The sequence below is a fragment of the Danio rerio genome, chromosome 20 (assembly GCF_049306965.1).
Source record: "Danio rerio strain Tuebingen ecotype United States chromosome 20, GRCz12tu, whole genome shotgun sequence".
Classification (NCBI taxonomy): Eukaryota; Metazoa; Chordata; class Actinopteri; order Cypriniformes; family Danionidae; genus Danio; species Danio rerio.
In genome coordinates, this window is record NC_133195.1 from 28,815,221 (window position 1) to 28,829,828 (window position 14,608).

The following is a 14,608-nucleotide window of genomic DNA, read 5'->3' on the forward strand; positions in this document are numbered from 1 at the left end:
GGTATGGAGGCAGTGGATTTTATATTTATGTAGAAAATAATAATTTTTGTAACATTTTCATCCTTTATTTTTTCTTATGTAAAGATATTTGTGTATTGATGTACATCCTGTTTGTATTAAGCAATGTGTAAACGTTTTGGACCTGCATAGGCACATAACTAACATACTCTGCACTGGACTTTAGACCATCTTTCAGTTGGTCAATGCTGCAGTCTGTTTCAGTTCTTCAAAATAGCTAGGCGCCAACAATGCACTTTAACACACCTTCTTTATAGACCAGCACGCTCATGAGTCCACAAAGTGGCCCAAATGGATTTGCTATTCAAACAATGTAGCGCAAAACATGAAAATTATGGTGGTGTTGATCTGAATTAGCAACAAATTGCGTCTCGTTGCGTCGAGTGTATGATGGGGCCCATTGTCTCTAAAAAGAAAAAGCAGATTCTGAACTTGCCTGAAAATGAGTAGTCTGTTGATGGGTTTTCATGCTTATGCACAAAAAGAAAAATGTGAATTAGGTTAGTTTCCATCAAGTTTTTAGAGTGGCTGACTGTAGTATTGGTATCCTAGTAACCAACATTAAACAAGGCAAACATTATAGAGACAGCTGATTAGTCAAATAGGCTTAATGTTAACTACAGTATACCAGAGTTTATTCAGCAAATGCATTTCCATCTCCCATTATCAGTAAGGGATTTTTATTGAAAATTTTGCATTTCAATCACTTGTTTTTTAATGCAATACTTTAAAATCAGAATCAACACAGGGCGATGTATACCCAGCTAGTAATTCCAATTTTACTTTCTACAAAATGCCAGCTTATGGTCTTCATCGGTTGTCCTTGAATAATGGACAATCCACTTTAATAATCAAACACTTGATACATGCCATGCCAAGTTCTGAAGGAGCTGAAATTCAGATATGCTAATGAGAGTATGGTTTTTCGACTCCATTTTCTGCACTGGAAAAAAAACTTTCATTCATCCAATTAAAAAAAAAAAAAAAAACACTTGACCCAATGAAAAATAAATCATTTGCCTTAAACATTATTTTCTATCTCAATGAAAACAATTTAATATCACCTGAATTTTTTAGAAAGTCAATTAATTTAAATTATATTTTTGTTCTAAGCAAGAAGATAAAGCTTTAATCAAAACAACAATTTCCATAAAATGTTCATTCATCCAATTACAAAAATGTAAGGTAATGGTTTCACATCTAAATTTGATCACTTGAGCCAATGAAAATAAATAATTTGCCTTAAACATTTTTTTTAGTCCATCAAAGTACAAAGCATATTGAGTTTCTGCTTAAAAAGCATGCCTTTGTGTGTAACCAAACAAGTATTGCTTAATCAAAATCATTTATAATTAACTATGTTTTAAACTTAAAATATAATACCTGAAAAATAAAACAAATAATATTAAACTAAAATGAAAGATACATTTTTAATTGGATAAAGTACTGCTTGAATTATTTTCAGTGTGGGCCATCTCATCAATCAGATTAACAGACTGAAAGGAGGGGTTTAGAGAGATTTCAGAGAGTTTTCACTCCTGTAGATCATTTGCTTTGTTTTAGGGATTGAAACTGATAGAAATTTTGATGCAGTTTCATTTTGGTTCAGTTTCCTTTTATAAGGCGGTATTTAAGGGTCGGATTGTAGCTACATATTTTTTTTCATAATTTGGTCTTTCTTTTCATTAAGTGGCCTTAACGACTATGAACTTGCATCAAAATATAAATACAACGTTCTTTATGTGTTTACAATGTATTGCAGAAGGTGCTCTTGAGGTGGGATACGGGTAGGGTTAGGGACAGGTTTGGGGGTGGGTTAAAGTGTAAGGGATGGTCAGCATTGTAATTTTAAATTTGAGTTATTTAATCAAGCATTAGTACAACATAAAACATGTATTTACACAATAAATACATTCTAACAAGTTTTAGTTTTAGTGTAAGTACATTTTAGATAAGGCCACTTAATATAAACTGTGACCCATAACTATAAGCAGCAATAAAGACTTCATCTGTATTTTTGTTGGTTTTGGACAGTTGTCATGAAATACTTTGCTCTGATTAAAATTAATTTGAACATTTAATTTGAGGTTATCCCAAAATTAATTCTGAGTGGCATTTGCAGTGCTTGTTTGAAAGCACAGTATGTAATAACCAATGATACATTGTGATAAAAGCTAGATAGTTGCAAAAGTTGCTCTGTGGTTTTCTCATAAAAAGAAAACCACATAGTTGTTGTGGTCCACATCTTAGCATGATTATATTCCCAAATGCCTTTAGGATAATGGAGGAAACTCTCCAGGTTCTGAAACAAACACTCTGAACAAGACAGGTGTGAAAACACCCTTAGACACTGTTAAAAAAGAAGATTTTGCAAATGAGACAATTAAGGTGTTCTTTGACCTTGAATGGTTGTACAGCTATTGCAGGAGGCCCTCAAAACATTTTAAAGCAGCATAATAAGCACACTTTAATTTGCCATTGTATGCATGTGACTGTATTGGTTTCTGGGAGGTGGGGAGGAGAACAGACGTTGGCAAGGTCATGCTGTAATCATTTTGATGACCCAAAGGCATTGCCTCGCTGCGGATGCCAAAATGTAAGATGAGCGGTGGAAGAATAGGCTTAATTTCATTAGAATTAGCTGAACACTGCTCTCACTTTCTCTCTCTTGTTCCTAATTCATAATAGGGAGGGTAAATGTGTGTAAAATGATTAGTATCTCCCCCGCAGAGCTGATTTCTTGCTCCCCCGTGGAGAGGTTTGGGGCAAATCTGACAATAGAGTAGGAGAACTCTGCAAGCAGCAGGAGCACAAAGTCTGTGTTGGATTTATAAATGTGGCATTAGTGATGCATGTTTGAACTGCAAAATTGTATGAGTCTGGGGTATAAAGTGCATTAAATTACTTTATGTACGGAAATGATGAGTATAGACACCCCCGAGGGCCTTAAATCTGTGCAAATGTTTGGTTTTTGTCTTGTTTCTACATTCCTGACTAACTCAGCGTTCTTTTATTGTTCTCTCAGAAGGAGCAGAGGAAGACTCTGAGGGAGCTGAAAGCGTGGGCAGATCAGATGGAGAGAGACTGCGCTCAAGCCCAGAGGGACGGAGGGAGTCTCACTGTACGATACCAGGTAAGCTTAGGGTCTCAGTAACAACATATATGCATGATAGCATTATTTAAACAGCATAAGAAATGAGTTAGACGCCCAAGTAGAACTTGAGGAATCTTAGTGTTCACACTTGTCAGGGTTGGTTTGATTTAGGCATGTGACGATAACCGTTTATAAAAGTCAAGGTTTTAAAACCACCAAAATGTTTTTTAATATCGTTCCTAAGGTATGTGTAAGATTTTTTATTTACTTTTTTAGTTTGTTTTTTAGGACAACAGTATCGCCAGCAGAAAAAGATATCCAAAGATGCCACTTTAAACTGTAAAGAAATCAGTGTTTTTGAAATTTGAAGTATTTAGCCTGACAAGTTTACTGCTCCAAAATATTTTTAATCTTTCAAAAAATATAATATATTGTTTTCAAAGGGGAAAATTTGTTGTTTTTTACCCAGACATTTAAAAAGAATATATTTTAGAGCAGTAATCAAAATATAGTGATACAGTGAAACCGTGATGTTATTATCCAAGGTTATCATACTGTCAGAGTCTTTTACCGGCCCATGCCTAGTTTGATTATATCAAATTTGGTGCTTTGTTCAATGCTGTTCATTGAAATAAGTTTGAGTGTTGCCGTCTGAACTCTGGTGCATGCAAACCAAATGGAAAATATTTTTCTAGTCTGTTTTGGTCTAACACAGGTTACACAAACATGTCTAGATGCAGATTTTCATTTGTGTGATTGACTAACATAAACATTTTAAAATATCTTCTACTTTTTAACTGTTAAAAAGACATGTACATGCATACAACAACCATGCTTTACACGCAGAATTGTTTTGGATTATCACTAAGTTTTTGTTTTGTATTATATCTTTATATTCAGTCTTGACAGTGTTAGCACTAAGTGAACCAGGTCTATTTTTTGGGTCACACTTTATATTAAGTGGCCTTAACTATCGGGTACTTATATAAAAAATAGGTCAAATGTACTTATTTTGTTAATGTTGTATTGCTCAAAAATTATGGTGCTTTGAGATACGGGTTTGTTATACGGGTAAGGTTAGGAACAGGTTTTGGCTGGCATGGGTAAGCTTAAGAATCGGTTCAGGTATAAGGAATGGGTCAACAGTAAATGTAAACTAGAATTGTACATTTCCTAAAGGAAATGTGAATGGGGTTTGCGTGGCAAATCGATGGGGTACAAAATGGTACTAAACTGGGCAAAATAGCAGTAAATGTGGAGAAATGGTTAAATTCATGTGTTTATGTGGTTGCTAGGGTAATGTAAATGGTTGCTAGGGTGTTCTGAGTGGTTGCTAGGCGGTTGCTAAGGTGTTGCTAGGTGGTTGCTAGGGTGTCCTGAGTGGTTGCTAGGTGGTTGCTAAGGCGTTGCTAGGCGGTTGCTAGGGTGTTCTGAGTGGTTGCTAGGTGGTTGCTAAGGTGTTGCTAGGCGGTTGCTAGGGTGTCCTGAGTGGTTGCTAGGTGGTTGCTAAGGTGTTGCTAGGCGGTTGCTAGGGTGTTCTGAGTGGTTGCTAGGTGGTTGCTAGGCGGTTGCTACGGTGTCCTAAGTGGTTGCTAGGTGGTTGCTAAGGTGTTGCTAGGTGGTTGCTAGGGTATTCTGAGTGGTTGCTAAGGCGTTGCTAGGCGGTTGCTAGGGTGTTCTGAGTGGTTGCTAGGTGGTTGCTAAGGTGTTGCTAGGCGGTTGCTAAGGTGTCCTAAGTGGTTGCTAGGTGGTTGCTAAGGTGTTGCTAGGTGGTTGCTAGGGTATTCTAAGTGGTTGCTAAGGCGTTGCTAGGCGGTTGCTAGGGTGTCCTGAGTGGTCGCTAGGCCCTTACTAAGGCGTTACTAGGCGGTTGCTAGGTGGTTGCTAGGGTAATTTGGGTGGTTGCTAGGCAGTTGCTAGGGTACCCTGGATGGTTACTAGGCAAGCCTCACATACATGCCTGATGAAATAATTATACTTAGTAAGCATTTCTAGCAAGTTACAGTACATGGCTAGTCAATATTAGCATGTAGCTAGTCACTGCTAGCATGTGTAGCATATAGGAAGTTCCGTTTGCTAGCATGAGTCAAACGAGCCAATCCCCAAGTCTCTACGATGTTCCGATGCTGAGATATAGCTGTTGATGAATGGTTGCTAGGGTACTCTGTTTTGTTGCTATGGGCGAGGTTACAGAGTGAACTTGAATGTGGTTGGCTGTCCAAGTCAAATGAGCCCAACCCCAAGTCAATAGGACACTGCTAAGCAAAGATATGCATGTAGGCCAGTTACAATGGCAGTCTATGGGACCAGTTTGGGGGCGTGGCTTGTGAGCTTCATTATCATATTGAAAAGCTCATTGGTTGTCTGAGTCAGATGAGCCATCCCCCAAGTCAATAGGACACTGCTAAGCAAAGATATGCATGTAGGGCTGTTATAATGGCAGTCTATGGGACCAGTTTGGGGGCGTGGCTTGTGAGGTTAATTATCATATTGAGATGCTCATTGGTTGTCTGAGTCAGATGAGCCATCCCACAAGTCAATAGGACACTGCTAAGCAAAGATATGCATCTAGCCCTATTATAATAGAAGTCAATGGGATCAGTTTGGGGGCGTGGCTTGTGAGCTTCATTATCATATTGGGATGATGATTGGTTGCCTGAGTCAAATGAGCCCACCCCCATGTCTCTATGACACTCCTATGTAATGGTATAGATGTGTGACCTTTATAATGGAAGTCAATGGGATGTGCAATGGGACATCCCACCCCATGTTAAGTCAATGGGGCAGTTATTAAGGGTCTTTAAATGGTTTGGGGGGGCGTGGCTTTTGAGCTTCAAAATCATATTGAGATGCTGATTGGTTGCCTAAGCCAAATAAGACAACCCCCAAGTCAGTATGACACTGCCATGTACTGTGATTGACATATGACATTTATAATGGGAGTCAATGTAATGAATGGGAGTCAATGGGCAATGTAAAGTCAATGGGGACCACTTTGGGACGTCCTAGAGCCCCAGGGGTGCGACCTATACCCCCTTTTGGGGTATGTTCTCACTTAGGCTGCCACCCCCTACAGATGTTGTGAATCCCATATTTCTATGAAATTCACAATGGACGCAGTGATTGGTTAAAGTTCGGCTCCATGTAAAGTCAATGGAGACTTTGGGACGTCCTAGCTCCCCAGGGGTACAACATTTACCGCCTTTCAGGGTGTGGGTTGAAGCCTCCTATAACCCTCTCGAGATGTCGCGAATCCCATGTCTCTACGAATTTCCCTGTTGGCGCTACGGCGATTTCCGGGAATAGTATCTTACGAGTGTCTAGAAAATGAATGGGAGTCAATGGGCCAATGTAAGTCAATGGGAGCACTTTGGGACGTCCTAGAGCCCCAGGGGTGCAACTTATACCCCTTTGCGAGGTATGTTCTCACTTAGGCTGCAACCCCCTACAGATGCTGTGAATCCCATATTTCTATGAAATTCACACTCGGCGCTGTGATTCGTCAAAATTCGGCTCAATGTTAAGTCTATGGGATTTTTGGGGGGGTTTTTTGGCCCCTGCGGGGCCAAAAAACCCCCCACCCCTTATAAAAGTCATAGCACACCATTCCCGATAAGACCGCACGATTTGACCCCACTTTGAAGGGTCTGGGACGAAAGCTGCGGGACTAGTTACGCGCCGAAAAGTGGTACGGAAGAAGGAAGAAGAAGAAGAATAACTAGAATTGTACATTTCCTAAAGGAAATGTGAATGGGGTTTGCGTGGCAAATCGATGGGGTACAAAATGGTACTAAACTGGGCAAAATAGCAGTAAATGTGGAGAAATGGTTAAATTCATGTGTTTATGTGGTTGCTAGGGTAATGTAAATGGTTGCTAGGGTGTGGCAACGCCTTTGTAATAGGTGAAGACAATAGAGATTTGATCAACCTGCATCAAAAGAACCCAAACCCTGTCTTTCTACGATATTCCTGTGCTAAAATATGGCTTGTTTATGTTGTTATATGGTTGTTAGGGGGCCTAAAGTGGTTGATAGGGAGTGTCTACAAATTTGTTATGTCACTACTTAATACCGACTTGATAGGCGGAGTAAAATGAGCCCACTCCCAAGCTTCTACGACTCTCTAATCTAGATATCAATGTCAGCCATTTTGTGTCCATGTTAAGTCTATGGGGATTTTGGGGGTTACTTTCTTGCCCCTCGTGGGGGCAGTGTACCCCCACCCTCTTTGAAAAATCATAGCACACCTCTCCTCAACAGGCCGGTCGATTTGACACCTCACTCATCATTCTAGGGCAAAAAATGCGGCCGGAGTTGCGCGCCGAACTTTTGAAAAAGTGAACAGTAATAGTAACACTAGAATTGTACATTTCCTAAAGGAAATGTGAATGGGGTTTGCGTGGCAAATCGATGGGGTACAAAATGGTAGTAAACTGGGCAATAGAACAACATGCTAATCGAGTTGCTAGCATAATGCTAACATGATTAGCATGTAGCTAGCATGATGCTAATCGTGTTAGCATCATGCTAACAACATGCTAATCGAGTTGCTAGCCTCATGCTAACATGATTAGCATGTAGCTAGCATGATGCTAATCATGTTAGCATCATGCTAACAACATGCTAATCGACTTGCTAGCATCATGCTAACATAATTAGCATGTAGCTAGCATGATGCTAATCGTGTTAGCATCATGCTAGCAATATGCTAATCGTGTTAGCATCATGCTAACAACATGCTAATCGAGTTGCTAGCATAATGCTAGCATGATTAGCATGTAGCTAGCGTTATGCTAATCGTGTTAGCATGATGCTAGCAACATGCTAATCGAGTTGCTAGCATCATGCTAGCAACAGTGCTAGGGTGCCCTGAGTGGTTGCTAGGTGGTTGCTAAGGCGTTGCTAGGTGGTTGCTAGGGTATTCTAAGTGGTTGCTAAGGAGTTGCTAGGCGGTTGCTAGGGTGTCCTGAGTGGTCGCTAGGCCCTTACTAAGGCGTTACTAGGTGGTTGCTAGGCGGTTGCTAGGGTAATTTGGGTGGTTGCTAGGCAGTTGCTAGGGTACCCTGGGTGGTTACTAGGCAAGCCTCACATACATGCCTGATGAAATATTTATACTTAGTGAGCATTTCTAGCAAGTTACAGTACATGGCTAGTCAATATTAGCATGTAGCTAGTCACTGCTAGCATGTGTAGCATATAGGAAGTTCCGTTTGCTAGCATGAGTCAAACGAGCCAATCCCCAAGTCTCTACGATGTTCTGATGCCGAGATATAGCTGTTGATGAATGGTTGCTAGGGTACTCTGTTTTGTTGCTATGGGCGAGGTTACAGAGTGAACTTGAATGTGGTTGGCTGTCCAAGTCAAATGAGCCAACCCCCAAGTCAATAGGACACTGCCAAGCAAAGATATACATGTAGGCCAGTTATAATGGCAGTCTATGGGATCAATTTGGGGGCGTGGCTTGTGAGATTCATTATCATATTGAGATGCTCATTGGTTGTCTGAGTCAGATGAGCCATCCCCCAAGCCAATAGGACACTGCTAAGCAAAGATATGCATGTAGGCCAGTTATAATGGCAGTCTATGGGACCAGTTTGGGGGCGTGGCTTGTGAGCTTCATTATCATACTGAGATGCTCATTGGTTGTCTGAGTCAGATGAGCCATCCCCCATGTCTCTATGACACTCCTATGTAATGTCATAGATGTGTGACCTTTATAATGGAGGTCAATGGGATCTGCAATGGGACATCCCACCCCATGTTAAGTCAATGGGGCAGTTATTAAGGGTCTTTAAATGGTTTGGGGGGCGTGGCTTGTGAGCTTCAAAATCATATTGAGATGCTGATTGGTTGCCTCAGTCAAGTAAGCCAACCCCCAAGTCTGTATGACACTGCTATGTAATGTGATTGACATGTGAGTCAAGAAATGAATGGGAGTCAATGGGCCATGTAAAGTCAATGGGGACCCCTTTGGGACGTCCTAGCACCCCAGGGGTACAACTTATACCCCTTTTTGGGGTATGTTCTCATACAGGCTGCAACCCCCTACAGATGTTGCGAATCCCATAATTCTACGAATTTCACACTTGGCGCTATAACGCTTTAAAGGTGTTTCCATTTCGCGGCGCGTTTAGTGCTCTTCTAGAAAAATGAATGGGAGTCAATGGGCCAATGTAAGTCAATGGGACGACTTTGGGACGTCCTAGAGCCCCAGGGGTGCAACTTATACCCCCTTGCGGGGTATGTTCTCACTTAGGCTGCAACCCCCTACAGATGCTGTGAATCCCATATTTCTATGAAATTCACACTCGGCGCTGTGATTCGTCAAAGTTTGGCTCAATGTTAAGTCTATGGGATTTTGGGGGGGGTTTTTTGGCCCCTGCGGGGCCAAAAAACCCCCCACCCCTTATAAAAGTCATAGCACACCATTCCCGATAAGACCGCACGATTTGAGCCCACTTTCAAGGGTCTGGGACGAAAGCTGCGGGACTAGTTACGCGCCGAAAAATAGGACGGAAGAAGGAAGAAGAAGAAGAAGAAGAAGAATAATAAACCACAATAGTAAGAATGGACTTTGCCTATGGCAAACCCCATTAACTAGAATTGTACATTTCCTAAAGGAAATGTGAATGGGGTTTGCGTGGCAAATCGATGGGGTACAATGTATTTTTTTTGCCTGCTAGGGTGTTCTGAGTGGTTGCTAGGTGGTTGCTATGGTGTTGCTAGGCGGTTGCAAGGGTGTTCTAAGTGGTTAGGTGGTTGCTAAGGTGTTGCTAGGTGGTTGCTAGGGTGTTCTAAGTGGTTGCTAGGTGGTTGCTAAGGTGTTGCTAGGCGGTTGCTAAGGTGTCCTAAGTGGTTGCTAGGTGGTTGCTAAGGTGTTGCTAGGTGGTTGCTAGGGTGTTCTGAGTGGTTGCTAGGTGGTTGCTAGGCGGTTGCTAGGGTGTTCTGAGTGGTTGCTAAGTGGTTGCTAAGGTGTTGCTAGGCGGTTGCTAGGGTGTTCTGAGTGGTTGTTAGGCGGTTGCTAAGGTGTTGCTAGGTGGTTGCTAGGGTATTCTAAGTGGTTGCTAAGGCGTTGCTAGGCGGTTGCTAGGGTGTCCTAAGTGGTTGCTAGGTGGTTGCTAAGGTGTTGCTAGGTGGTTGCTAGGGTATTCTAAGTGGTTGCTAGGCGGTTGCTAGGGTGTCCTGAGTGGTTGCTAGGTGGTTGCTAAGGTGTTGCTAGGTGGTTGCTAGGGTATCCTGAGTGGTTGCTAGGTGGTTGCTAAGGTGTTGCTAGGTGGTTGCTAGGGTGTTCTGAGTGGTTGCTAGGTGGTTGCTAAGGTGTTGCTAGGCGGTTGCTAAGGTGTCCTAAGTGGTTGCTAGGTGGTTGCTAAGGTGTTGCTAGGTGGTTGCTAGGGTATTCTGAGTGGTTGCTAAGGCGTTGCTAGGCGGTTGCTAGGGTGTCCTGAGTGGTCGCTAGGCCCTTACTAAGGCGTTACTAGGCGGTTGCTAGGTGGTTGCTAGGCGGTTGCTAGGGTAATTTGGGTGGTTGCTAGGCAGTTGCTAGGCTACCCTGGGTGGTTACTAGGCAAGCCTTACATACATGCCTGATGAAATATTTATACTTAGTAAGCATTTCTAGCAAGTTACAGTACATGGCTAGTCAATATTAGCATGTAGCTAGTCACTGCTAGCATGTGTAGCATATAGGAAGTTCCGTTTGCTAGCATGAGTCAAATGAGCCAATCCCCAAGTCTCTACGATGTTCCGATGCTGAGATATAGCTGTTGATGAACGGTTGCTAGGGTACTCTCTTTTGTTGCTATGGGCGAGGTTACAGAGTGAACTTGAATGTGGTTGGCTGTCCAAGTCAAATGAGCCAACCCCCAAGTCAATAGGACACTGCTAAGCAAAGATATGCATGTAGAGCAGTTATAATAGCAGTCTATGGGACCACTTTGGGGGCGTGGCTTGTGAGATTCATTATCATATTGAGATGCTGATTGGTTGTCTGAGTCAGATGAGCCATCCCCCAAGCCAATAGGACACTGCTAAGCAAAGATATGCATGTAGGGCAGTTATAATGGCAGTCTATGGGACCAGTTTGGGGGCGTGGCTTGTGAGCTTCATTATCATATTGCGATGCTGATTGGTTGTCTGAGTCAGATGAGCCCACCCCCATGTCTCTATGACACTCCTATGTAATGTTATAGATGTGTGACCTTTATAATGGAAGTCAATGGGATCTGCAATGGGACATCCCACCCCATGTTAAGTCAATGGGGCACTTATTAGGGGTCTTTAAGTGGTTTGGGGGGGCGTGGCTTGTGAGCTTCAAAATCATATTGAGATGCTGATTGGTTGCCTCAGTCAAATAAGCCTACCCTCAAGTCTGTATGACAGTGCTATGTAATCTGATTGACATGTGAGTCAAGAAATGAATGGGAGTCAATGGGCAATGTAAAGTCAATGGGGACCCCTTTGGGACGTCCTAGCACCCCAGTGGTACAACTTATACCCCCTTTTGGGGTATGTTCTCATACAGGCTGCAACCCCCTACAGATGTTGCAAATCCCATATTTCTACGAATTTCACACTTGGCGCTATAACGCTTTAAAGGTCGTCCCATTTCGCGGGGGCGTTAGTGCTGTTCTAGAAAAATGAATGGGAGTCAATGGGGCCAATGTAAGTCAATGGGAGCACTTTGGGATGTCCTAGAGCCCCAGGGGTGCAACTTTTACCCCCTTGCGAGGTATGTTCTCACTTAGGCTGCAACCCTCTACAGATGCTGTGAATCCCATATTTCTATGAAATTCACACGCGGCGCTGTGAGTCGTCAAAGTTGGGCGTAATGTTGAGTCAATGCGTTTTGGGGGGTGGTTTTGGGGCCCCTGCGGGGCCCCAAAACCACCCACTTCTTATAAAAGTCATAGCACACCATTCCCGATAAAGCCGCACGATTTGACCCCACTTTCAAGGGTCTGGGACGAAAGCTGCGGGACTAGTTACGCGCCGAAAAAGTGTACGGAAGAAGAAGAAGAAGAAGAAGGAAGAAGAATAATAAACCACAATAGTAAGAATGGACTTTGCCTATGGCAAACCCCATTAACTAGAATTGTACATTTCCTAAAGGAAATGTGAATGGGGTTTGCGTGGCAAATCGATGGGGTGAAATGCATCACCGTACTGGCCAAAAAGCAACAACATGCTAATCAAGGTTCTATCAACATGCTAACATGATTAGCATGTAGCTAGCATGATACTAATAGTGTTAGCATCATGCTAGCAACATGCTAATCGAGTTGCTAGCATCATACTAACATGATTAGCATGTAGCTAGCATGATGCTAATCGTGTTAGCATCATGCTAGCAACATGCTAATCGAGTTGCTAGCATCATGCTAACATGATTATCATGTAGCTAGCATGATGCTAATCGTGTAAGCATCATGCTAGCAACATGCTAATCGAGTTGCTAGCATCATGCTAGCAACAGTGCTAGGGTGCCCTAAGTGGTTGCTAGTTGGTTGCTAAGGTGTTGCTAGGCGGTTGCTAAGGTGTTCTAAGTGGTTGCTAGGTGGTTGCTAAGGTGTTGCTAGGCGGTTGCTAAGATGTCCTAAGTGGTTGCTAGGTGGTTGCTAAGGTGTTGCTAGGCGGTTGCGAAGGTGTCCTAAGTGGTTGCTAGGTGGTTGCTAAGGTGTTGCTAGGTGGTTGCTAGGGTGTTCTGAGTGGTTGCTAAGTTGTTGCTAGGCGGTTGCTAGGGTATTCTGAGTGGTTGCTAGGTGGTTGCTAAGGTGTTCCTAGGCGGTTGCTAGGGTGTTCTGAGTGGTTGCTAGGTGGTTGCTAAGGTGTTGCTAGGTGGTTGCTAGGGTATTCTAAGTGGTTGCTAAGGCGTTGCTAGGCGGTTGCTAGGGTGTCCTGAGTGGTCGCTAGGCCCTTACTAAGGCGTTATTAGGCGGTTGCTAGGTGGTTGCTAGGCGGTTGCTAGGGTAATTTGGGTGGTTGCTAGGCAGTTGCTAGGGTACCCTGGGTGGTTACTAGGCAAGCCTTACATACTTGCCTGATGAAATATTTATACTTAGTAAGCATTTCTAGCAAGTTACAGTACATGGCTAGTCAATATTAGCATGTAGCTAGTCACTGCTAGCATGTGTAGCATATAGGAAGTTCCGTTTGCTAGCATGAGTCAAACGAGCCAATCCCCAAGTGTCTACGATGTTCTGATGCTGAGATATAGCTGTTGATGAATGGTTGCTAGGGTACTCTGTTTTGTTGCTATGGGCGAGATTACAAAGTGAACTTGAATGTGGTTGGCTGTCCAAGTCAAATGAGCCAAACCCCAAGTCAATAGGACACTGCTAAGCAAAGATATGCATGTCGGGCAGTTATAATGGCAGTCTATGGGACCAGTTTGGGGGCGTGGCTTGTGAGATTCATTATCATATTGAGATGCTCATTGGTTGTCTGAGTCAAATGAGCCATCCCCCAAGCCAATAGGACACTGCTAAGCAAAGATATGCATGTAGGGCAGTTATAATGGCAGTCTATGGGACCAGTTTGGGGGCGTGGCTTGTGAGCTTCATTATCATATTGAGATGCTGATTGGTTGTCTGAGTCAGATGAGCCCACCCCCATGTCTCTATGACACTCCTATGTAATGTTATAGATGTGTGACCTTTATAATGGAAGTCAATGGGATCTGCAATGGGACATCCCACCCCATGTTAAGTCAATGGGGCACTTATTAAGGGTCTTTAAGTGGTTTGGGGGGGCGTGGCTTGTGAGCTTCAAAATCATAATGAGATGCTGATTGGTTGCCTTAGTCAAATAAGCCAACCCCCAAGTCTGTATGACAGTGCTATGTACTTTGATTGACATATGACATTTATAATGGGAGTCAATGTAATGAATGGGAGTCAATGGGCAATGTAAAGTCAATGGGAACCCTTTTGGGACGTCCTAGCACCCCAGGGGTACAACCTATACCCCCTTTCAGGGTATGTTCTCACTTAGGCTGCAACCCCCTACAGATGTTGTGAATCCCATATTTCTGTGAAATTCACACTCGGCGCTGTGATTCGTCAAAGTTCGGCTCCATGTAAAGTCAATGGAGACTTTGGGACGTCCTAGCTCCCCAGGGGTACAACATTTACCGCCTTTCGGGGTGTGGTTTGAAGCCTCCTATAACCCTCTCGAGATGTTGCGAATCCCATGTCTCTACGATATTCACTGTTGGCGCTACGGCGATTTCCGGGAATAGTATCTACGAGTGTCTAGAAAATGAATGGGAGTCAATGGGCCAATGTAAGTCAATGGGAGCACTTTGGGACGTCCTAGAGCCCCAGGGGTGCAACTTATACCCCCTTGCGGGGTATGTTCTCACTTAGGCTGCAACCCCCTACAGATGATGTGAATCCCATATTTCTATGAATTTCACACTTAGCGCTATAACCTGTCAAAGTTGGGCGTAATGTTAAGTCAATGCGTTTTGGGGGGTGGTTTTGGGGCCCCTGCGGGGCCC

At 43.1% G+C, this 14,608-nt stretch overlaps 1 protein-coding gene across 6 annotated transcripts in view; it reads left to right on the forward strand.

Annotated features, from left to right (window-relative positions):
- The window catches only part of syne1a (spectrin repeat containing, nuclear envelope 1a), a 329,974-nt gene that overhangs the window by 71,221 nt on the left and 244,145 nt on the right, over positions 1-14,608 (forward strand). For all 6 annotated transcript variants that reach the window (XM_073933275.1, XM_073933274.1, XM_073933278.1 and 3 more), the window contains one exon: positions 3,044-3,151. In XM_073933275.1, the coding sequence (XP_073789376.1) occupies positions 3,044-3,151 (108 nt within the window). The remainder of the gene's footprint in view (positions 1-3,043; positions 3,152-14,608) is intronic.